General features: G+C 46.4%; 1 protein-coding gene across 1 annotated transcript in view; it reads left to right on the top strand.

Annotated features, from left to right (window-relative positions):
- ZYG11B (zyg-11 family member B, cell cycle regulator) overlaps nt 1-25,473 on the top strand; it is a 682,105-nt gene that overhangs the window by 574,282 nt on the left and 82,350 nt on the right. The window contains exon 13 of the mRNA XM_069642180.1: nt 22,744-22,841. Coding sequence (XP_069498281.1) covers nt 22,744-22,841 — 98 coding nt within the window. The remainder of the gene's footprint in view (nt 1-22,743; nt 22,842-25,473) is intronic.

Here is a 25,473-nt window from a genome sequence, read left to right as displayed (position 1 = left end):
CATCGAATAGTCTTCCTGTGCCTTGTCTTGTCACACCACATGTCTCCGGCCAGCATCCTCCCTCACGCTGGCCGCCCACCTTCAATCCACATAACCGTTGAACCCATATGCAGCAGACATACATATGTTATTTTGCGGGTTGGCATCAAGCCTCCCGGCCTTGCCTCCTCCCCCAAAAATACTTACCACACCATTTTGTTCAAGCGTTGGCAATAAAAGGAAGGCCGTTGGATTTTATTGATACAAAACATGGTTATAGGTAAATAATCAATATGGTTGATCATAATAAATCATCCTTTTGGGCACCGGGTACAGAGATGACCCCCTCTGGCCCGTGCCGCCTTGCCACCACAGGCCAGCCTGCTGCTGACTAACTGCCTAGGCATCCAGGGTCTCCAGGGTGAACTGCACCCATATATTCTCCTGGGAGGGTGAGGTATTTATAAACTCACCCCCCTGCCTTCCATGTACTAGATCCTGCAGCCTGCCTCTTACATGCAGTTAGATGGCCTCTCCTTGGTGAGGCCCTGTGGCAAACGAGTCTTGTCTGCACGACCACCGCCCTAATCCACACCCCCCCCGCCCTATCAAAGGCAGTTCGCACCGGGGTACTTTTGCTGCCAAGTGGAGCTGTCGGGGAGCGATAAAGGCCAAGAGGTGCCAAAGACCATGTACACTTCAAAGTGGTCTATAGAGCATGGGTTGTTGTTCCCATGTCTACCTCCAGACCCCGTGTCTCTTGCCAAGCATCCCCCCCTCACGCTGGACGGCCCCCTGCAATCCACATAAGTGTGTCTCCATTCACGAGTCTTCCTGTGTCTTGTCTGCACGACCACCGCCCCAATCCACCCCCCCCCCCGCCCTATCAAAGGCAGTTCGCACCGGGGTACTTGTGCTGCCAAGTGGAGCTGTCAGGGAGCGACAAAGGCCAAGAGGTGCCAAAGACCATGTACACTTCAAAGTGGTCTATAGAGCATGGGTTGTTGTTCCCATGTCTACCTCCAGACCCCGTGTCTCCTGCCAAGCATCCCCCTTCACGCTGGACGGCCCCCTGCAAACCGCATAATGCCACGACATATACACGTCATTCATTCACAAACACACCCCTGTTTCGAATTCTTTATAACCCACTTCATATTTCTAATGAGAACTTCTTTGCGCTTTGCTAGTCAACCCGTGAAGGTGCTGGTTATCTGCTCTTCGTCTCTGTGAACTTCCGTGACCACTTCGAGGAAACTCGTCAGTTTGCAACCTGTGAACTGCTCCCTGTTCTACGACAAGAAACTACTCTGATCCCTGCATCTAACTGTTGGTTCGTCAAGGTAAGGCCATGTACCGTAATCATTTTGCGTCCAATTTCTTTTCGTTCAAGACAGTACATGTAAGGAACTAGTCACATGTTCTGAGTTTACATTGGTATTCATAGAGAATTGTTGATCTTTAATTTTCAGAACTTTCCACAATGCCTGCCTGTTCCATTGGCGGTTGCCCTTCGAAGACCCATAATAAATCTGAAGGTACTATAATGCATGTTTTCCCTAAGACAATAGATCAGATAAGAGAATGGGTCCGATATTGCGGATATCCACCGTCTGAGCTTGAAAGTAGAGTCCTAGAAGTCTTTGCGGACAAGAGGGGTGATCGATACCGCATCTGCAGCAGGCACTTTAGCTCAGACATGTACTCCACATCATTGCTAATAAAGAAGAACACACCGCGAGCGAGGCGAAAATTGCTCTCAACCGCTATTCCCACTCTATTCGTCCACATCCCTCCACTGGTGAGTCAAGTTTACGTATTTATCTCTCGGCCTTGCGGTAGTGTGTAGCATTAGCTAACAATAGTTTCCCCATTTATGTATCCACTCAATATGAAGGCGGAAGATTCTCCATCCGTGTCGTTATTGCAGTCATCAGCCACTTCAAGCGCCTATCGGGTAATCTTACTTGGCTATTCTGCCACTGACTTGTTTTAGGCATGTAAATCAATAGTTTTAATTTATCGTGTAATTATTTTACCTAATGGTACACCCTTGTACTCGTCCTCTAGTCTTTGTTTTCAGTTATAATTATTGTTATCCAAAATAATGCAAGTACTGTCTTTCAGGGAGATGCTGAGGAGTCCAACGTATTGACGACTACCGTTGATGTCACTCAGATGCTCGAGGTACGTTTCCGGACAGTTCCATCGATGGAGATCATCAGATCTTGCATTCTTGTAGCGTGATTGTTACACACAATGTTTCTTTCGTTTTTAGCCATTGATATGTCCTTCTGTCGTCGCCCTCCTATGTGTCTTCTTTTTTCAATATTGTGTTCATTACTAATGAAAGTCCTATGTTTCAGGGAGTCGATGGAGCATTAGTCCAAGAAGAAGGGGGAGCATGCAGTTACGGGTCGGCGCAACAGCTTGCAGAAGTGTGCACCGCAGTTACATCGTCCCTTGATGTTCTTATGCATTTCGAGGTATGGATACTGACAGTTCGATCAAGCGAAATCATATGACGTGATTACATCCGCTATACTTCCTTCTTTATTAACGCAAGTACTATGTTTCAGGGAGATGACGGAGCTTCTTCTACAAGAACATCACCCCTAGTAGTTGATGCAGATCTCTGGGTGGTGACACTTCCAACGATCGAGCAAATCGAATCATATTTACATATCCATTATTTATTTTAGACAACTGATCATTTGTGCAGGTCTATTTAGATGAGTCTTTGACGCCTGCACAAAGTTTATGTTCTTTTTAACAAAATAGAAAACCATACTAATGCAATTACTGTGTTTCAGGGAGTTACTGAAGCATCATCTTCAATAATATCATCAGTGGAAGTCTATGAGGAGCCCGAGGTATGGATCTTGACAGTTCCATCTAACTAGATCAACAATGCGTGAATAATTGTCGTTTGAATGTTCTACACAAAGCGTTCATTCGTGTTTTGCTATTGAGATGTACGTGTGTATTGGTCCCCAAGTACATTTTGTGTTTTCGATATTATTATACATACTAATGAAAGTTCTATGTTTCAGGGAGTCGATGGAACGTCAGTGCGTGATGGATGTGCTTATCATGAAAATATAGTCGTTGCAGCGCAAGAGGAAGTGGAGACATGCACACACGAGTCGGAGCAACAGCGTCCTGATGTTGAAGTTCGAGGCAAGAAAGTTTCAAAGAAAAGAAAGCAAAAGAAGGTTAGTGTCCTGGTCACTATATTATGTTTTTTTTCACTGTTAATAGTTCAATACTGTAAGTTGTGTTTAAACTGAACATCCCTTTTCCAATCTGTCCTCTAGTTGCGAGTGGGTGTACGAACTAGATCTACACAGACAGTGAAGCGAACGAGAGATGTTGCTTGTCAAACCTTTTGGCAGGGACTTGAGACTGGCGATGCATCGTGCCAATGGGAAGAATATGAAGTGATTGACAACGGAGCTATACCACCACCAGCCATTGATAGTGAATGTCCTCCTGGTAGTTCGGATGCAGTCGGAGATCAATTCACAGAATCCACACCCGCAAAAACTAAGACCGCGAGAAAGTTGAAGAAATTGTTTTATTCACCCATCGCCGGAGAAGGAACAGATGTTGCAATGGAAGAGAATGAAGTGGACGACAATGAAACACCATCAATATCACTGAACATAGCGGAAGACGATATCAGAGATTCTACCTTTCATGTGAGTGACATGTCCTCAACGTTACAGGCCGAACCAGCTGGGATGCAGAATGACAGTATAAGGAAAGAGGCCAAATTCATTGTATTCGATAGTTGTTTGATTGATATTATTATTCGGATGAAATGTGGGCATTCGGTTGGTGTGGAAGTATGTGGGGAGCCATTGATTAATGTGACTCGTGCAATTCGAGGCACTAACCTTAAAATACATGCCACCTGTACAAAATATCATCCTTTCTCATGGTCTGCACAACCCATGCTGGGGCAACTGCCAGCAGGCAATCTACTTTGTGCAGCGGCTGCACTTTTTAGTGGTTCCAGTTTTAAAAAGTTAGTCTTTCTTTCAGTTTGTGGGAATCCATTTCATTGCGAAAACTCAGTTCTACAAATACCAAACCGATTATCTATTTCCAGCCATTAGCGAAGCTTGGAGAATGGAAAAAATGTCTATTGATAGTACATTCGCGGGCAAACGGTTCAGGCTAGCCGGTGATGGACAGTGCGACAGCCCAGGATTTTCAGCCAAGTACTGCACCTACCACTTTTAGGACATGGAAAGTAAGAAAATTGTGAGTTCGGTGGTCGTGCAGGTGTCACAAAGTACATCCTCAGTGGCCATGGAGAAAGTTGGCTTTGTAGCATCATTGCAAGAACTACAATTGCGGGGAATGGTGATCGACCTGATAGCCACGGACAGACACGTTTCAATTGCCAAGACAATGAGAGAAGAGTACAAAAATATAAATCACCAATTTGACGTTTGGCATCTTGCAAAAACAATCAATAAAAAAATGTCGGCTGCAGGTAAAAAAAAAAGATATGCAAGGTATTTCACAGTGGTCCAAGTCAATCAGCAACCATCTTTGGTGGAGCTCAAAAACATGTGGAGGGTCGTTGGAAATTCTACTGGAAAAATGGCGGTCAGTAATGCTACACTGTACCAACGTTCACCGTTGGAACACAAACCAACATTTCCACAATTGTGAACATGGCCATTTGTCCACAGAGGAGGCACGGAAGAAGTGGTTGATTCCTTCATCACCCAGTCACAAAGCCATTGAAAAGATTGTATTTGATAAAACTATAACAAGAGATTTGAGGGGACTCACGGAATTCTGCCACACAGGAGATTTGGAGGTGTTCCACCATATGTGCCTAAAGTACAGGCCAAAACGATTGCATTTTGGCATGGAGGGCATGATAAATCGGACTCTTCTAGCGGTCTTGGCACATAACCATAATGTTGGCCGTCAACAAAGTAGGACGACCGGAACTTTAGGGACGCTTCGCTACAATAAGGCCTTCACTAAAAGAAGTAAACAATGGATTATCAAACCAGTGTTTGAGGATATGCAATATGACTTTATTGAGAGACTTATTGTTGATGTCCTAGATAGGCACATACATGGAGTTGTGAACGAACCTGTGCAGGGGACAACTGCATTGCCACCCAACATTGCCTCTGTTCCATGTCCACCTAAAGAAGAGCTCATTGAGAAATACACATCACGGTTTAAATGATTGTAATTTGATTGTCTGTTCTCTCGAGTCTCCTCATGTCGCAGGCCCATTGAATATGTGTATCTATGTAATGTGTAAATAAAAGTGATTGCTCAGTGTACATGCAATGTGTCTCTCCACCCTTGCCCCTCCCTTCACCGTGCAGTAGTGCGAACCACCCGGGTGTCGCCTGTGACTTTGCTCTCGAGTCTCCTCATGTCGCAGGCCCATTGAATATGTGTAGCTATGTATTGTGTAAATAAAAGTGATTGCTCAGTGTACATGCAATGTGTCTATCCAACCTTGTTCATTTGCGCATTAAATTAAACCAAACAGTAATATAAATCATTTTTCAAAAAATATAGAATGTCTCCGTATTTATGGTTCTATGGGGCTGCAAAGCACGCAGACAAAATGCAAAGATGGAGTGTAAATTTCAAGTCCTGTGAGATGGCCTTACACTGAATGTAGCTAACTAGGAATGTGTGCTCGTTCAAAGTGAAGGTCAGCTGCTTTGATTTTTTGCTCAGGTACCGGAATGGCCCACGACTCAGTATAAGGTTCTATTTTTATTTGACCTTGACAGGCCGGGACCATCCCGAAAGACTTCTTTTTGGGGGTGTGGTGCAATAACGTAAACGATAATGAATATAATTTCAGAAACGAAAGCCATTTAATGTTCGTTCATTGGAAGAAATAACGTCGGCATAGAAGGAGTGGTATTTCGGGGCTGCCCTACGCACAGACACAATGGAAAATGCAAATATAATGTAAGTAACTCTTTAGATGAGTTTATACCGCAATTTAATTACTATACAGTAGCTTTAAAGACGGGTTAAGTTGTACTTGTTCGTTCTATGTGGCATATTGTTTTGTACCGCGCACTATCTTGAGGAGAACCATCTCCTTTTACGGAAGCACCTCAAAACCTTCCTCTTTGCTTCTGCTTTCTCTCTCCCTCTCCCCTGCTACAACTAGTCCACTGTCTGCGACCTCGGTCCTGGGCCCTTCCACTCTCCACCTGCACTGCCTCCCTGTCAACCCCTGCACTGGGGGACAGTCTCAGTATCCTACAGCCCCCCCTTGACGTATAATACCCAGTTGCACTGTCCTAGCTATGAAATAATTTCCCGACCTAATATATAAAATGAATAATTTTAATAAAGATCTGATGGTGAGACTAATTTCATTTTTTATGTTTTTCAAACAGGTACATCATTCATTATTGTATGTGTCACGAGTACCAGACACGGGCGGATGGCTTTTTTAACCGCCAGTTGCTTCTCCGCGTGAACAACGTTACCACCCTGACCATTTTATGGGACGATCGCCAAGTACAAGTATGCCCTTACGCGGTACTAACGGCTAGATGCAACATACAGACCGTTGTGGTGGCCTAGTGCCTCGTTGTTGGAACAGCCATGCGATTATCAGTGCAACCGAAGAGCTTATTTTATCGTAAACCAACACCCTGTGTACTGCACACGAACATCGCTTGCCTCAAGACGAACTATTTTGGATCGAGAGCAAATAAAAATGCAAATCGCTGAATATTCTCAAAACATTTGATGTCAAATAAATGTACTTTACCAAATTTACAATCTTTGATATTCCCAATTGTGGCGCGCTGTGTTGTGTGAGCTCATCTGTGTTGATTTCCGGGTTCTGTGTGGAGTCGCGTAGAAGACGCCTGGGCGCGTTTGCCTACGCAGCTCAGTCACGTCACGGATAGAGGCGGGGAATATGAATGTTTTGATAAAGTCTGTTTCAGGGGCGGGGGATTTGATTTAGTGCCGCAAAAGCAGGTGAGCCAGGGCGATGGGGGGAAATGATAGGATTATCAGAAAATGGCGGCTGATTTCGAGTGCATTAATGGACGAAAAGTCGGTTAAGGTCCATAGGAAAGTTTTCTACGATCTACCGAGTTATGCTTAAAAACACATGGCCGAACCGTAGGGACAATAAAAAAAAAGTCCCGGAACTATCCTTTAAGCCATAATCTTGAGCAAGCGCGTTTCTTTGCGTATGGTTATTTGGCGACCGGCCAGAAATTGATGTATTTGCAGCAGTAGGTTTTGTACTCTTTCGTTTAACGGGAAGACTAGCCCCTCTTCTGTTTTTATGATAGCTCCAAGGAACTGTTTGGTTTTGCTTGGAACAAGACTTGATTTTTTGCTCGCTGATTGAGCATCCAATTGGAACAGTTGGATTGTCCGTTGGGCGTTATGCTTGGAAATTTGAGGGGATTTCCCCGTTATCAGTCTGTCTGTCCAGATAAGGGTGCACTGGCATTGATTCTCTGCGTAAGTGCGCCGCCACTACCGCCAATACCTTGGTGAATACCCTTGGAGCAGAGGCTATGCTGAAGGGTAGCACCTTGAATTGGTAGTGTTGATTCGCTATTTCCAAGCAAAGGAATTTTCTGTGCGCTGGGAACATTGAAATATGAAAGTATGCACCCTTCATGTCCAAAGTTGCCATGTAGTCCCCATGTTTTAGCAGTGAGATTACTTGTAGCGTAGTAATGCGAAATTTTGGAGGCTTGACATATGTGTTCGCAGGGCGCAGGTCTAGGACAGGGCGCATTGTAAGGTCATTCTCTGGCACAAAGAAGTACATTGAATAGATACTGTTTTTTTACCTGGTATGCTGGGACGATTTCTATAGCGTCCTTTAGTAGCAGTGCTTTGACCTCTTCCAGCAGGATGCGCTGTTCCTCCTGCGTAATTTGTCTGTTTTGGCGGGTGGTTGGGTGGTGTCTGTATGAGTTCTATGCAATAGCCTTCTACCACGGTGGAAAGTACCCACTTGTCTGACGTGATCCCCTCCCATGCATGGGTAAAATGAGAAATGCAACCTCCTACTGGAGATGCATGGGAGGGGACCTGGAGCGGGTGGTCATTGCTTTGGTGGGAGTGGAGTCTCTACAGGAGGACCTGCCTCCTCTTCCCGACCTTCTGTGGCCCCTTTCAACATTTTGTTGGGAGGCCGGCTCCTGCGAGGGAACTCGAAGATGATGTCGGCCCACCCTGGTTGTAGTTGGAGGACCGCTGGGAGGTTTGTCCTCTAAAACAGCATGCATTAAATGCACCCCTTTGCACAAATGGCATTTGTGAGCTGTCCCAGGGATTTGAGGGCATATTTAAAAGGGTGGCTTGGGTTTCCAGCTTGAAACCTGATTGGCGTAGCCATGCATGGCGTTTAATGAGGGTACTATCCGGCCCGCATTATCGGCTGCATCTGGATTATTTTTCAGGATGTAGCTTTCCACCCATTTACCTTGAGCTGCTGTTTTTAAAAGCTGTGTTTTTAGGGGTCCGGGGCAGAGTATTTGTTGTGAGATCTCGTCCCACTTGTGGCAATTATAACTCATCAGGAGCATTGTGTTGTTGGCTATCCTCACTTGGCAAGCAGCCGAGGAAGCTACTTTCCTGCCCAGGCGTACATCTTTTTACTCTCCTTGTCAGGAGAGGCTTCGGAAGAGGCTAAAGGTGTGCCCGCTCTTTTCCCTGGGGTGGTTACCACGAGGTAGTCTGGCTTTAACTGCCCTTTTCAGGTTGAGGGTAAGGAAAAAAGGCTGAATGTGCCTTTGGATAGATTGGGGAAGTGGAATGAACCATGCTGCAGATTTCTTATCCCCGAGGATGTCCTCTTCAAAGTATTTGTCGACTTGAGCCTCCTGAGTATAGATTTTAAAATGTTCTGCAGGTTAAAAAGACCATCATACAGCAGCTGGTTATCCACAGGGGAATCAGCCACAGGTTGGTCAATATGGTCGGGAGATTGAATGATGTATACATCATCATCATATTGGTCTGTTTCCTCTATGTCCTCTTGGTCTCCTTGGTCTGCTATTGGGCCAAGGTCATGCGGACCTGTAGTGTCAAAGTAATATAGGTCATTGGATATGTTTTGATAGGCACGTCTAGGCATGGTCTTCTGGCATCATGCTGCTTATTAGCTGCTTCGCCTTAAGGGGGGGCCCTGGAGGTTGGTAAGTTGATCAAAAAAGTTTACAAAGCTAGACATTCTCCTCATTACTCTATCAAACTGTTCCAGGGTCCATTAAGTGGAGTTTGGTAAAACTGTGGGAACAGGGGTAGGGAAAGGCTCTGGTGCAGTAGGTCGTTTGTGGTGTATTGCCCCTGAGAGAGTCAGTAGGGGCAGAGTTTTTATCCTTTGTAACCAGTGATGTTGAGGATAGGGGCATCATAGATTTGGAGTTTTTTGACGTTTCTGGGATGTTTTTTTTTTTAATGAGTATTCGTTTTTTAATGGTAGCAAGGGCGGTCGGTGCGTCTTTCAGCGCACGGTTGTCGGTACCTGAGGCCTTGCCTGATTTGCGTGCGATGCCGGAAACAGACTTCAGCATCTGTTTTAGGGGCCTGTCATGCGGTGAACGCGATGGCCCAGAGCACAGGCATTTTTTGGACCTTCCCTTCGACACTGCATGTGGTTTATCGGTTGTCGACCCGGTCGACTGTCGGCCATGGGGTGTGTTTAGCATGGTGTGCAGTGTGGGTGCTGGAGCCGCCGGTTGTCTCCGTAGCCTGCCTGTTGGAGTTAGGGGCTCTCACACGGGAATCCGCCGTGTCCCGATCGCCATCGGCGTCACTTAGGACGCTGATGCTGCCATCGCTGGAGGCTCCCTAAACATCCATCGCGGCCTCAGCCTGCATGGCAAGCCCAACGTTTAGTCTTCCTGGTTCTTTGTCTTCGGCCAAAACAGTGTGCACTCTTTTTTGGAATGGTCCCTAGGAAGGCAGAGATTACACACCCTGTGTGAATCCTTTGAGGGAAACTTCCTGTTACAGGGATGACAACATTTAAATGGTGTGTTTTGCATAGTATGGAAAGATGGCAGCTTGGCGATGTAAAAGGAAGACTAGGGAAATAGGTATTCTCTAAATGAGATTAATTATGACCTCCCTCACTCTTCCTACTGTGCAGGGCTGAGGACCATTGGGGCCTAGATAGGCCGCAGACAAACTTCATTGAGACGAGTGAGTCGTTTTCGTGGACAAATGGTCTTGTCCTCAAAAGCCATCGCCAGAGACCTTGCGGTGTATGGCCGTCAAAAGGCTAGGAAGAAAGTCTAAATGTAAACTTTGTATAAGTAATGGTGTTAGCTCGAAGAAGGAACTCTGCAACTTGCGTCACACTATGATGGTGGAAAAAAACAATACGAGGGACCTCCACGTGTGAAGGACCATGGGTACAGAAGACATCACACTAGGGATAGTGTTACTGGCACGCCCTATCGACGTCCCTTTTCGAGTTTCGAAAACAATAAATGTAATACTCTGCGGCTACCAATAGATGCCAGTCTATGCATAGCATTTGATTTAAGCAGATCCACAAACCTCAGAAATCTATATGGGATACATTACTCACCGTAATCGTATTTCTGGTGCTTGTATCTGCTTAAATTCACATGCTCTGCATAGTCCGACATCTAGTGAAAATCGCAAAGTATTACAAGATTTGTTTTTGAAACTCGCAAACTGATGTCGACAGGATATAATACTATCCCTAGTGTGATGTGTACTGTACCCATGGTCCCGCGTCGAGATCCCTCAGATTGTTTCTGACATGAGGTTGCATGAAGTGTAGCGCGAGTACAGATGTGGTAAAGCAGAATAACAAAGTTAATCACTGTAGTGACTACCTTACTCCTAAGTCCATAGTCCCCTTTCCTCCATCCTTTTGGGACATTCCGTCATTTGGGATGGGACTGGAGCACTTTTGTAAAAAGCATCAAAGTTCTGATTGGTCCTTTTATTTTTATGCGCCGTACCACACGTGGCCGTAATCCCGCCCTCTTGAGCTCCGCCCCGCGCATCGTCCTTCAGTCCTTTTCCATTACCAGGTCTCAGACCATTTAAGCAACAATAGAGGAGACTTTTTAGAGGGGACGACAGACGGCAAGCGTATGGAGGAAAGGGGACTATGACTAGGAGTAAGGTAGTCACTATGGCGAGTAACTTTGTTATACTCCTACATTCCGTCACCTTTCCTCCACATTTGTGGACAATTCCCAAGCATGGACCACAGTTTCTTAAGAACAGCCTGGCCAAACTGGGCATCAGCCCTGGAACTCAGGTCCAAGCAGAAATGCTTACAAAAAGCTGTTGGGGACGCCCACCTAGCCACCTTTGCGATGGTTTCCCAAGGGATTAACATTTGGAAGGCAACAGCAGCCGCTTTGCCACGTACAACATGTGCATGGATGCCTCTCAGAGGTTGAAGGTCATTGATGCTATAAGCTTCTGAAATGCAGGAGGAATCCATCGGGAGCTAGTTGCCTTGGAAGACAGTTTTCCTTTTGGGTCTCCGAATGTGACAGAGTGTTGTGAGGAGCCCCTGAGTTCACTCATTCTATCGAGGTAAAACTTGAGGGCTCGCCCGACGTCCAAGTTGAGTAAAACTCTTTCGGCATCCGATGCCAGGTTAGGACGAAAAACAGGTAAGGAGATCGATTGGTTCAAATGAAAATCGGTAAACACCTTAGGCAGGAAAGAAGGACAAGAGCAGAACACAACCTTATACTTATGAAGGTGAGGAACGAATGTTCCACAGGAAGAGCTTGGAGCTTGCTTACTTGCCTCGCCGATGTCACTGCGATCAGAAAAGCGACCTTCCAAGAAAGGTATTTGAGATCGGTAGAGGCCATGGGTTCTAATGGTTTATGGCATAACGCGGTGAGGACCACATTCAAATCACAATTGGGATGAGGAGTGCGCACCAGCGGGGGAAAATGCAAGAGACACGCAAAATGCCTTTTAATGACAGGATTAGTCAAAGAAAAAGGAACAGCTGCCAGTGGACAGGTAGGCCGCAATGGGCGATAATTACGTCCTACAAGACATGAATGCCGAAGATGCAAGGCGAGAGATGAAGGATAGAACAGTGTCAACCGTAGCGTGCCTGGGGTCAAGTTGTTTAGTTAAGCACCAGTTGCAAACACTGAGCCATTTTCTCCTATATTGAGCCTTCGTAGAAGGTTTTCTGGTCGCTTGGATAATGCGCCTATTGTCCTCGGACAAATTAAAAGATCTGAATTCAGGCACCAGGCCGCCAAGCTGAATGATTGTGTGCAGGGGTACCATATCTGGTTATCGCACTGGTGAAGCAGGTTGGGAATCAACGACAATCTGATCGGCAGAAGAATCGACAGATGCTGAAGTTCCGAAAGCCAGCCACCAAGGAGCTATGAGGAGGAGAGTGCAATTCGATGCATTCCTGAGCTTGCAGAGACCGATGAATCAGAGGCAATGGAGGAAAGGCATAAGCCTTCATGTTGTGCGACGGAATCTCGAGAGCGTCTCCCAGGAAGGACACCCCAAGACTGTCTCTGGATGCATACAGAGGAAGTTTCCAGTTTGTAGAAGTAGAAAAGAGGTTGAATACTTCGAAGTGACACAGCGTTGCACCCCACCCCAGAAGGGAGAAGTCTGTGCTAACCGTCACTTGTGGCTGGGCTCCTGTAAGGAGGCCCCACCGAAAGTTTGTTGATCGAGGACCACCATTGTAGATCTGACGTCCTGCAGGATGGAACTGGGATTATCTTGGAATCCTGACCAAGAGCTCAAAAGAGCCAGCAGAGTACGCCTCATCTTCAGACATGCAAGAGGAAGGGCTGGTACGCAAGAAGCCATGAGACCCAGAGGTCTCTTGGACCACCAAGCCGTCATGTGCAAAGACTGGAGGAAGAGCTGACACGTGGCTGATAAGTCCGCAATCCCGTCTGTTTGAAACACCTTGGTACTAAATGTATTCCAACGGAAACCCAGGAAAATCGGGTCTTGAGAGACCGTCATGGAAGATTTCCGCCAGTTCACTGACAACCCAAGGTGGAACAGGAGCTGGAGGAGAGACTGGAGATTGATCAATGCCATCTATGGGCAAGGACTGTGTAGGAGCCAATCGTCCAAACATGGGTATAAATGAACGCCCTGCAGCATGAGGAAAGCTGCGATGACCGGCATCGCCGAGCTGAGATCAAAAGGGAGCACACAGAACTGGAAATATTTCCCTGCTAGGGAGAACCGCAGATATTTCCGATGCAGCCCCATATGAGGATGTGCATGTATGCGTCCTGAAGGTCCACTACACTGACCCAGTCGCCTTTCCAAAGAGAGGAATTTATTTGGGAAGGCATAATCATCTTTGATTTCTCTTGGGGAAGAGAAAGGTTGAACTGGGAAAGATTGAGGATAGTGCACAGGCCGGCCTGGTTGGGTTTGGGCACTGAACAGACGGGAGTAGAAGCCCTCCCCTTGTTCCCCAAGGGGAACAGGCTCCACCGCTCTGAGGTCTAGAAGTTTCTGTACCTTGGCTCTGAGGGAAGGCAACCAGATCTGCTGAAGGGAGGGTTGAAGGATGGGGTAGGGGCAAGCGAAAACCTGCATGCGCGATGGACAAAACCCAACAGTCTTCGGTGATGGTCTGCCACGCTTCCAGATGAGATGAGATTAGTCGTCCCACAGGAGTCGCATGCGACTGACCAGATAGATCATTTGGATGACTTGTCGGCAGGGAGACTACCTGTCCCTGGAGAGGAGGAGGAGGATGATGTGCGCGAGAAAAACAAACCACCTTCCCGTTGTTCCTTTCGTCAGGGCCCGCCAACCAGAGATTTAGTATGGCACACAGCGATCCTGAATCCAGAGCAGAGAAGGACCGAATCTGGGACCCTTACCTCTGTGTATAAGGGGCCTTAGCTGGAGCCTTTGCCAGGACCGATAAAGATTTGGCAGTTTGGGTACTCGCTTTAGTCTTTGCGAGTTCCTCGTCTGTAGAAGAATGTAACAATTCCTTGCCATCAAAAGGAAGGTCCAGTACTTTGTCTTGCACTTCCACTGAGAAGTTTGTCGCATGGAGCCAGGCCTGGCGGGAGATGTCAACCCAGACCATAAGGCCTCGAGCAGAGGTATCTACGTGGTGTGCCGCAGCTTCCAGTAGATCCTGTGCCAATACTTTGGCATCCAAGAAACCGGCTTTAAAGTCGTCTAGCCTATCTGCAGGAATACACTCCTGTAAATTGGTTCAGCAATGGGAGTGACGCCGTGCTTTCGGACGGCGAGGGCATTACGGCGTCGAAAGACAGCCGAGCGCAGGTCCCCGACCTCGGAAGGTCGTCCGACAGGGCAGCTATGGGGAAGACCCCCAGCGACACAGGCGCTTCACACACCACCCACACTAAACACACGAAGTCCAACCGAGACTCAACGACGTCGAGTGCTCGGAAAGAGGCACAAACAGAACGGTCCGAATCGGTGTCCTCTGGGCGTTCGAGATCGCCGCATGACTCCAGGCAATCATCCACTCTTGCCAAGAGTGCCTCGCTCCCTAGGCTAACGGAAGTTCGATCGTCGGAAGACGAAGACGACTTCCACCCCCAGGCCGCACTCCAGGAGTCGGAGCCCGCAGACGAGATCAGCACGGCCCCACGTTCGAAGGACAGGGACTCTACCCCCGATCCTCGACGCCAGGCGTCGAAAACCTCCGGAGCCACAAAGGGTCAGGGAAAACACTTTTCCACTCACAGGGAGGGGGAAAACAGCAGAAGAAGCAGCCTCTGCATTCTTCCACACCTGTGAAACACTCCACTCCTCCTAAACAGGCAGACAAGACCAGGTCTGCTGATATTTCAAAGAGCAAATCTACTTAAGATAAATCTCTAAAACTTTCTGAGAGAGTCATTCCCAGTTCCAAAAAATGATCCAGTGATGACATAGATAGGGTCATGTCAAGGATGTCTTCTTTGGCAGACTTGTACGATAAAAATCCAGACCATTTCCTTTCATATGATCCACAAGGGGCTACACCCTCAGGCTCTAATGATCCTATCCCCCCGAGTAAGAAGCCCCAGTTTGAGACACCGATGAGGTCTACAGACCCCTTCGAGGTACAACCATACTCACTATTTCAAGGAGTCTTCCTTTGGTGAGGACCAAGATTTTGGCATGGTAGAAGAGCAAACCGGGACGGGCTACTATGGGTACGATGAGGACCAAGAAGAGGAAGAGGAAGACCCTGAAACCTACAGAGTAGATTCCCCGGTAGAAAAGGAAGCCCCGGTTACCGACTCCCCTGTCGATAACCAACCCCTCCTAAACGAGGTTCTCGCACGTGCAGCAGAACTTTTCCATATTGACACCCACGGTGTCCAGGAGGAGAGGGACTTCGCCGAGGAGTTAGTAGGAGAAAGGAGGCCTGTTGCCCAGACCATCCCTATCCTCAAGTCTATTCAACGTAGAATAGACCTGTCCCTGGTGAAGCCGAACCTCACCAGAGCAGTCAATCCCAGAGTTGAAAAACTTTTCAGGGTAGCCCAGTCTGACCCTCTCTATATAAGAGGACATCTGAAGCCAGACTCCCTAGTTGTCACTAACACTCATTAGAGGGCTGGAACACCCTTGTCATCGTCCGAAGCTCCTCCAGACAAGGAGAGCAAAAAACGATATGGTTTCGGCAGGAAAGTAGCCTCAACGTCCGCCTATCAGGCAAGGATTGCAAACTCCACCACCCTGTTGGCCAGCTACAACTGCCATCAGTGGGAAGAAGTCGCGGCACTCATAGCCTCTGCACCAGAACCCTTAAAGGGCCAGTTAGCTCGGATTTCCACAAAGGGTAGAGCCGTGTCTGGTTACATTTTAAAAGCAACCTTTGACGCCGCGGACAACGCAGGCAGATTGATAGCAGAAGGTACTGTTATCAAGACACATGCGTGGTTACGGCAGTCTGGTTTTAAGGCAGAAACCCAGGCATCATTGTTGGACAAACCGGTGGAAGCCGATCTGTTGTTTGGTAAGGCGGTCGAGGACGCACTGAAGAATGCCAAGGACGAATACGAGACACTCAAGTCCCTTGGCCAGTTAAATAAATAAACCCCCTAACCAGAGAGGGAATAGTAATTTCCGTCGCCCACGCGGCCAAAATTCCCAGAGAGGATCTAACTATTCCCAGGGGCATGGTACACAGTGGAACAACAGCCAACAGTCTACCCAGGGTTACGGCAGGGGTAATACGAGAGGACGTGGTAAAGGCAGAGGCAGCCCCAGCAAAGGAGGCGGCACGCCTCCACCAAAGCAGTGACGCTTAGTTCAGGGTCCCTTCTCACGCAACCCCAGTAGGGGGACGCATTTCCAACTTCACCCAGGCTTGGGAAGGGATCACATCAGCTTTAGAACATCAGAAAATTCTCCTCGAGGAGATCGCCATTCTGCTAGCAAAGGACGCGATAGAACTCGTCCCGGGACACCAGGTAAACAAGGGTATTTATTCAACTTACTTCCTTGTGCCAAAAAAAGATTTGACAATGCGCCAAGTATTGGACTTACTGCCTGCCAACAAGTATGTCAAGCCCCAAAAGTTTCCTATGACTACTCTACAAGAGGTAATCCCCCTCCTAAAAAAAGGGGTATTACATGGCAACCTTGGATATGAAAGATGCCTATTTTCATATTTCCATGTTCCCAGCGCACAGAAGGTACTTGCGCTTCAAGGTGGACAGTCGGCACTACCAATTCAAGGTACTGCCCTTCGGGATAGCTTCGGCACCAAGGGTATTCACCAAGGTACTGGCGGTGGCGGCTGCACACCTACGCAGGGAGGCAATCCCGGTGTACCCTTATCTGGACGACTGGCTCATAACGGGGGAAACCCCAGTAATTTGCAGGACAAACATTCAAAGGACTATCGACCTCCTCCACGAATTAGGCTTCTCAATCAACGAGAAAAAGTCAAGCCTGGTGCCAAGCACCTCCAAACAGTTCCTAGGAGCAATCCTAGATACTCAAGAGGGGTTGACCTTTCCTTCAGAGGAAAGAATTCGGAATATACTACTGCAAATTCCGCAATATCAGTCCGGTCACCAAATAACGGCACGCAAAGCAATGCGTTTACTGGGCATGATGGCGTCATGTATTTACCTGGTCCCCCACGCGCGCCTGCGTCCCATGCAGGAATGGTTGGCGAAACAGTGGTCTCAGGCAAGTGGTCAGTGGGACGATCTAGTGGTCGTTTCGCCAACACTAGTACAAAGCCTTCACTGGTGGACAAGAGAATCTTGCACATGGAAAACTCTTTTACGATCCCGAAGTACAGGCAGTAGTCACTACTGATGCATGTCTGACAGGGTGGGGAGCTCACCATCTCCACCACACAGCTCAGGGTCTCTGGTCTCCCTCAGTGGCCAAGAACCACATCAACCTGATAGAGCTTCTGGCAGTATTCAGAGCGCTTAAAGCGTTCGAGCCCCACCTACTAAACCTGTCAGTGCAAATCCGGACGGACAGCACAACCGCCATGTTCTACCTGAACAAGCAAGGAGGGACTTGTTCACCAAATCTGTCCAAGCTTGCCCAGAAAATCTGGATATGGGCACTGGGACGGAACATCTTCCTGTCATCACAACATGTTCCAGGGGAGCTCAATTCCCTAGCGGATGCTCTGAGCAGAGACTCCCTCCCAGAGGAACACGAATGGGTTCTACACAGAGAGGTCGTAGAAGATATCTTCTCTCAGTGGGGTTTCCCCACTATAGACTATTCGCCTCAAGCGAAAACAGACAATGCCCAGGATTTGCATCCAGGTTCCCCCAACCAGACTCCCAGGGGAACGCCCTGTGGATGAACTGGTCAGGGATGTTTGCGTACGCTTTTCCACCAACTCCTCTCATCAGAAAGGTGGTGAACAAGATGAACAGAGAGTCGATGACGCTCGTCCTAGTTGCTCCCATGTGGACAAGACAACCGTGGTTCCCACACCTACGCAGGATGGCGGTGTGCGAGCCCATCAAACTTCCAGCCTGGTACAACCTACTGTCCCAGCACCAAGGTCAAACAGTGCATCAGCAACCCAACTCAATGAACCTGGCAGCATGGCTCCTGAGGTCATAGAGTTTGGACATCTCAATTTACCACAGAGGTGTATGGACATCCTAGAGGAATCTAGGAAACCAAGCACAAGGCACTGTTACTTTGACAAGTGGAAGAGATTTGTGATCTGGTGCCAGAGTAGACAAATCAACCCAGTTGATTGCACTCCTTCCACTATTGTTACATACATGCTCCACCTGCTAGATGCAGGATTGGTTTTTAACTCGCTGAAAGTACACCTGGCAGCCCTGTCGGCATACACCACTTCCCATAACAAGGTCTCGTGGTGGAAAGTACCAGTAGTTAAAGCCTTAATGGAAGGAGTAAAGAGACTTCACCCTCCTATTTCGAACCCACCACCAGGGTGGGACCTTAATGTGGTGCTATCTAAGCTCATGGGGCCCCTCTCGAGCCCATGCATAAAAGCAGTCTCAAACACCTGACTTTTATAAAACGGCCTTCTTAGTAGCTATTACTTCTATAAGAAGGGTCAGTGAAATTCAGGCTCTGTCAGTGCAGGATCCCTTCTTTACTGTCCATAAAGACAAACTGATTTTACGCACACACCCTAGGTTCTCACCTAAGTTTATATCTAAATTCCACATAAACCAGTCCATCGAGCTTCCGGCTTTCTTCCAGGACCCTCAAAGCTCGGCTGAGGTGAAACTACATACCCTAGATGTGCGTAGGGCGGTCCTCTACTATGTAAATAAAAGCAGACCGCTAAGGAAAACAGATCAACTGTTTGTCTCCTGTAGCTACAGGCAGAGAGGGGGATCGCGTCCTAAAGGTGCCATCTCGAAGGGGATTATTAACTGTATCCAGCTGTGTTACTCACTCTCTGAAAGAACTCTGACTTTCACGCCAAAAGCCCACTCTACTAGAGACATTGGGGCCACTCTGGCTTTCATTGCAAATGTACCCCTTGACCCCATTTGCAAAGCAGCTACTTGGAGCTCTATTTATTTATTTATTTATTTATTTATTTATTAAATTTATATAGCGCGCAGGCAGCCCAGGGGCATTGTGGCACTGTTACTTGCAAGGAAGACTTAGTTACAATGTGAGCAGGTTGTGCCTTGGGTTACAGTAAGGCAGTGACCTGTGATCCGATATACCACATAATACATCATACAATACAATTATGAGGGCTAGGCCATGTAATTGTTAGATGAACAGGGTCGTTTTCAGGGTTTTCCGAAAGGCGGTCAGTGAGGGTTCAGAGCGCAGGGAGCTAGGGAGGGTGTACCAGTGTACGGCAGCGAGGTACGGGAAACTGGAGCCCCCTGCTCTGGTCCTTTTTACCCTGGGTACTGAGAGCATGCTGGCATAGGGTGATCTAGTGGGTCTATTCACACTTTTACTGAGCATTACTGCATTGACACCCATTCCAAGGCAGATACACAAGTGAGACAAGCGGTACTAAGACACTTATTTGCTCATGACCCTTCTCACATCCCACCTCCTTCTTCAGGTACTGCTCGCTAATCTATGCACAGCATGTGATCTAAGCAGATTCCACAAGCCTCAGAAGGGATACATTACTCACCGTAATCGTATTTCTGATGCTTGTATCTGCTTAGATTTACATGCGACCCACCCTTCCTCCCCTCTGAGAGAAGGCGCATGGTTGCTTGTAGTCTTACCTTTCTATCTGCTTGGATTATCTGGACTCACGCTACTCCTCATGCTACCTCATGTCAAAAAAAATACAATCTGAGGATCCTAGACGCGTGAGGGATCTTGGGTACAGTGGACGTCACACTAGGGATAGTATTACTGGCACACCCTGTGTCGACGCCCATTTTCGAGTTTCGAAAAACAAACTGTAATACTCCGCAGCTTCCACTAGATGTCGGCCTATGCACAGCATGTGAATCTAAGCAGATACAAGCATCAGAAATACGATTACGGTGAGTAATGTATCCCATATACCTCCAGCATTGGATCCTTCATGGATCGACATAAGGCACTATGCGTCGATGTATTCGACTTGATGTCCCTCCATCTCGAGGTTGACCTCATCGCAGGTATCGGTTCTGATTTTCCGCAACAGCGAACACTTGGAAGATTACGGCACACTTTTGGTTTCCTCACGAAACTTCGATCTTCAAGTAAAATGGCTTGCTGAATCTGGTCTTGGCTTTGGTCTTTAGGATCCAGGTAGCCAATACGATATGTGACCTTATCAGTTTCCTTTCTCATAAAGTAAGTCCAGTTAAGATGTGGAACTCCTTCAGAATTACTAACGAAAGAGAGATAGTAGCCCTGTTCCACAGAGCAGATATGCTCCCTGTTGCAAGTTTTTTTTAAAAAAACAATGAAGAATCTCTGAAGGAATAGAGTTCTGTGAAGTCAACCTTAATGGGCCAGATGGGGGTGAACACAATATCTAATGAAGCACTCACTTGGCAGTGTGACTGAGGCTTAGACTAAGGAGGATTGAGCCTCGGTGTGGGATACTGCTGGATCTCAGGATTTCAATGATGGCAGGACCTTGGTAGATTCACACACGATGAGGCATGACCACAATTAAGCAGCAGCTTGGGTAAGTAGTTGAGGCCTTACACACGATTAGCAGGATGTATGGACTCCGGTTTCAGTGCTGGCTGCTCTCCATGGTGAACAGCAGCAGCAGGGCAATGAAGTTCCAGTCTCATAACAAGGAGATGTATCATATTTCCAGCCCCAGGGTTAGGCATGGTCCATGCAATAGAGGAGTTACTTCTCCAAATTAATCAAGCAGATGCAGGTTTAGTGACTCCACTGGGGTTCGGCAGATGACCGCTGAGCAGAATTCTAGGCTGTTTGGTTCACTATAGCCAAAGCAAAGGCGCCCCTGTCACTGTAGAGCTTCAACTTGGCAGTGGATGGTTGGCTATTGCTGGCTCCCATAGTAGACCCCTGTCTTCTTCTGTGGGCTCTTCTTTCAATTTTTGGCTCCTCTAGCGTAGTTGCCGAATGGCTCAAGACCCTCCAGTTCCACAGCACACCAATTGAAGCACTTGCAACATTGAAACGGTGCTCCCCCTTTACCAAAGTTCTTAAGGTCTAACCAGGACCCAAAAAACCATTTTGGACAATTTCTGAATAAGCTAGGGAATGAGGTGAAAATGACCATGCACCCACAAATTAGACCAGGACCACACATGCCATCTGCAGATATATTTGGGGACATGCGCTAATTAATAATCACTGGTAAATACCTGTGAAACTTCGACACATACTTGCTGACGGCATGTTCGAAGGCTGAAAAGGGTAACTAGCCTAGGTTACTGGCCTAAAAGGAATATGTGGTACCCAATGCAGGTTGCAGAACGCTCTGAGCTGCATCCGTCATGAACACTGAGATGAGGACTCTCTAGAGGAAAAAGTTGGTGAAGTATTCAGGGTGAACAGAAATCAGTGGGATTGTACCCCATGCGCTGCTCACGACTTTTCAACCGAAAAGATGTTCTGAGCTTGTCCGGAATGTTAAACACTGTTTGAATCTGCCTTTTCTTCTTGATGGATCTCACTTTTGAATGTCTTTGTGCACCAGAATACCCCTTGCGAAGATAGAGGACCTGAACCTCCAGGAATTCTACATTTCACCTGGAAAGCTTTAACATGTATGATGGTTCTAGGGTGGAAGATGACACTTTTGAGGTTAGACGCTGTGGTGAACTTTGAATGTAGAAAACCGATAACCAAAAGCAAGGAATATAAGGCAATGATAACCTAACAAACTCTGCTTTGGGATGGCAAGAGAGGAAGGTATTCCCTGAAGGGGTTTAGTTTGCTTGAGTGGAGGAGAAGGTAGTGTGGTTGCTTGAGGATGTATGAAAAGATTGGACTATTAAGATTTCGGTTATGCAGAGTTTAATATAGTGAAGGCGTCAGACTTCAGCTACCTTCAGCCACAGATTGCAGTGAGCAAGGAAGGGCGTATTGAACCACCCAGGAAAGAAATTGTGCTGGGCCCTGAAAGAGAGCGTGACACAATACCGGGGATCTTTGGGAAATTGTCCCGACAGGTGAAACCAAGGAGGGGGCCAGGGCTCATTCAGTCAGTATGAACGGAGGGACTCCAAGTCTACGCAAAGGTTTCCATTGTCACTAGACTCAGATTTATCCTGTTAAATTAGGATATTTTACATCTCTTCGGTTCTGCAGGATTGAACACACAAACTCGGGTGCGGGGCGATCCTGGGAGAATTTCTTCACGTCACCTGGCATTGCAAGGCGCAAAGTCTTTTAAACCCAATATCTGTATTCCAAGAGCTGTCGGATAGGTTAGTGCTAGAATGGGTGGAGGCAACAATGACAGGATGGACCTTGACTACTTGGTGCAGAGGAATGGCCAGATTGCCTCCTGCCTCACAAAGTAATTCTCGGACTTTCACTTTTGTCCGAGGTACGTCGATTTTGCTGGAGTAAGTGTACTCTAATGAACTGGGAGCACATCAATTCTAAAGGCAGAAGGCATATACAGCATTGTTAAAGGACTTAATCTGGACTACCAGTGTTGGACGAGGCGGGTAATTGAGGCATATGAAGCATTTGAATTACTGGATGAGAGTTGGGTGACCTGCTTGCGTTTTTCCAAGTTCACATGTTAATTATGGATATTGTAGTAATGCAATAGGAACATATTATTAATATAAAATGTGTACAGATCTCTCTTCCTTTTCCTTCCAGGTCCTTTAATCCATTCTTCCCATTACTTGGCTGCTTCAGTACTCCAGGGGTACAGTTATGGGCAGTCTGGGCCTTGCAGCATGTGTGCAGCAAAAACTGTAAGTACTTGTGTATTGCAACTCCTTCTGGAATTTACAGAGTGCCTAGCAAACCATTGCTGAACTGTTTTAACAAAATGTTCTTTTATTATCGTATATTATTGATGTTGCTTTTGAAAGCTAATAAAACATTTATCGAAGTCTTGAATAATCTGAAACAACTTGGTTGTCCAATTTGATCACTTAAAATTTTAGGCTCCCTACTACTAATTGTTGAAAATTCTAATCCATTGATGAAATCAATCCCGCAGTTACAAATGTTTCAATGACACATTCAGTTTTCTCAGACACCCTCACTGCTAATCCGTGATATTCGCCTTTAACCTCCCACAGCTCTTAAATATTCTAGATCTCCATTTGTGGACTGTCTCATCAACAGAGCAATGATTGAGTGAATACATGAAATGTATATAGCCTTGAACTGCAAACCGAATTTCTTCATGGACTTCTGATTGTTAGGCTTGGATGTGTCATTTTTGATTTGTGAAGATACATCCTTCTGCGTGCCTACATCTACAGCAATGCTGCAATTTCTAGACAACCCAGATCATTCATAACTTGCAAAAGAGGCTCTTAAAATTATTTTAAAAATCTCACCTTCCAAATTCATATTAAGATTACTTTAAGATGTAGGGATAGTAGCCATGCGCAGAGAGGGCACCCTGTTCGGATTTCACGCGGAAACAGTCTATCCTTCTGATTGAGGTTGTTATAAATATGAAACATAACTAATGGAAAGTCCTTAAGTCATTTAAGACCATTCTCCTGGCAAACTTTGGACAGGCCTTTTTAAATATCACCTTTTCTGCAATGCCGCTAGATTAAGTATGGTTGCCACGATACAAGTGTTACTACTTGGCGTCTAAAATGGGTGTACATTTCATAGTCTGTAGTAGCAGGAAGAGGAAATAACTGAGAATTGTCTAGTCAACAGTGACTGAATAACCCTTTATGCAAGAGTAAGCGTCCGTCTGCCCAGAAAACATATTGACTGTAATAGCTTTGAGCCACAGCAGGAAGTAAGGTGCAAACCAAATCGCAGATAACCAACCACTATCATACAGTTTCTCCCAAACTGGGCCAAAGAATTAGCCAATCGAACAAGGTAAGGTAAAAACTATCTTGGTGCTACCAAGCAGCAATTTGGACTGCGCTAAAGAGCAAGGTCTTGAAATAAGGACATGTTACAGAGTGATGGTCTGTGCTTGATTCGCTGCAACACAGATCAGGATATCAGTAGGAGCCCAATGCCCAACAGCGTTGCTGTTCAAGCTGATTATCAGCAAAGGAGTTTCCAATAGCAACATTTGTAGCAGTGTGTTCATGAGCACTGCATTTCACTATTGCAATTGCAACGCTGTTTCCATAGTATGCCAAAGTCATTAGTGATGCCTTGGGCACACCCGGAATCTGTGTAGAACATGGTAGATTTTCATTTTGCTAGTATACATGTACGAGGGCAACCAATTGGCAACCTGAGCTCTGTGAACATTCATAATTGATGTACTTCCAAAACCTATTTGAATATTCAAAATTTAGATGGCTGTGAAAATCATATGGTAAAAATAAAAATTAACCCAAATACCTCACTCACTATACTCGCCTTTTATAAACCTCCCGAAGCCCTTCCGTTATAGAACAGCTTCTTGAATTACTAAATAGTATTACCAAGTCTAATTCACTGGTCTAATACCAGTATTGGTAATGGGAGACCTGTCCGACTCCTTAGCCATCTTTCTGCTTTCCTCTCTTGAAGTAGCTGGCTGCACAGTTGGTAAAAACCCCTACTCATCAGGGTGGTCACACTTTGATTCGATATTATCCTACAATGTTAATACCTCCGCCACTAGCACCCAATCATGCCCATGGCCGGATCACTTTTTTGTTAATATTACTATTATGCTCTGAACTTCCCCTTCCAGAATGGACACTAACGCTAGGTCAGAGATCATTTGCAGGAATATTAAGAATGTTTTAGCTACTGCCTTCTCTACCTTACTTTCTACCAAACTTGGCAATATTGAAGCCTTTGTAAAAACCCCTGACCTGGTTTCACATCTATCGTCCGACATTCAGACTACCAGCGATATCCTTGCACCTGTAAAAGGTGACAATTAACAAGTCATGGTTTAACCCTTTAAGTGCCATGGGTTTTCCACCCCAGTGCTAAGGCCATTTTTGGTGATTTCGGTATGTTGCCATTCAATGCCTTGTAACGTTTTTGGCCAAATGCAAAATCGGCCAAATTTGGCCCCTTTTTTCCCACATGTAGGCAGTCATAACGATACCCAGGAATTCTAGGTTGCTTTAGGGGGGTGAGAGAAAATAACCAAAAAGGGTGAAAATGTTGTGTTTTTTTTTTTTTTCTCAAAAAATGCCAATAAAATGATGTACAAAGAAGCCTGTGGTTTTTTTCCTTGTAAGAGCTAGGAACAAATGGTTTGCTGCGCTGAATTCCCCAATTTCCTGGTTTCAAGACTGGTTGAGTGGAAAAGAAAGAACATTATTTGATGTGGTTATCAACCGTTTTGTGAGAGGAAGGTGATTTTGGCCATTTTTGCCAATTGAACATGCATGGACGGAATGGAAGAAAAGGGTAGGAAAGCCAAATTGGAGGACAGAAAGGAATACC

The sequence above is a fragment of the Ambystoma mexicanum genome, chromosome 1q, assembly GCF_040938575.1.
Source record: "Ambystoma mexicanum isolate Mex_15411 chromosome 1q, UKY_AmexF1_1, whole genome shotgun sequence".
Lineage (NCBI taxonomy): Eukaryota > Metazoa > Chordata > Amphibia > Caudata > Ambystomatidae > Ambystoma > Ambystoma mexicanum.
This window is presented reverse-complemented; position numbering and strand designations above follow the sequence as displayed.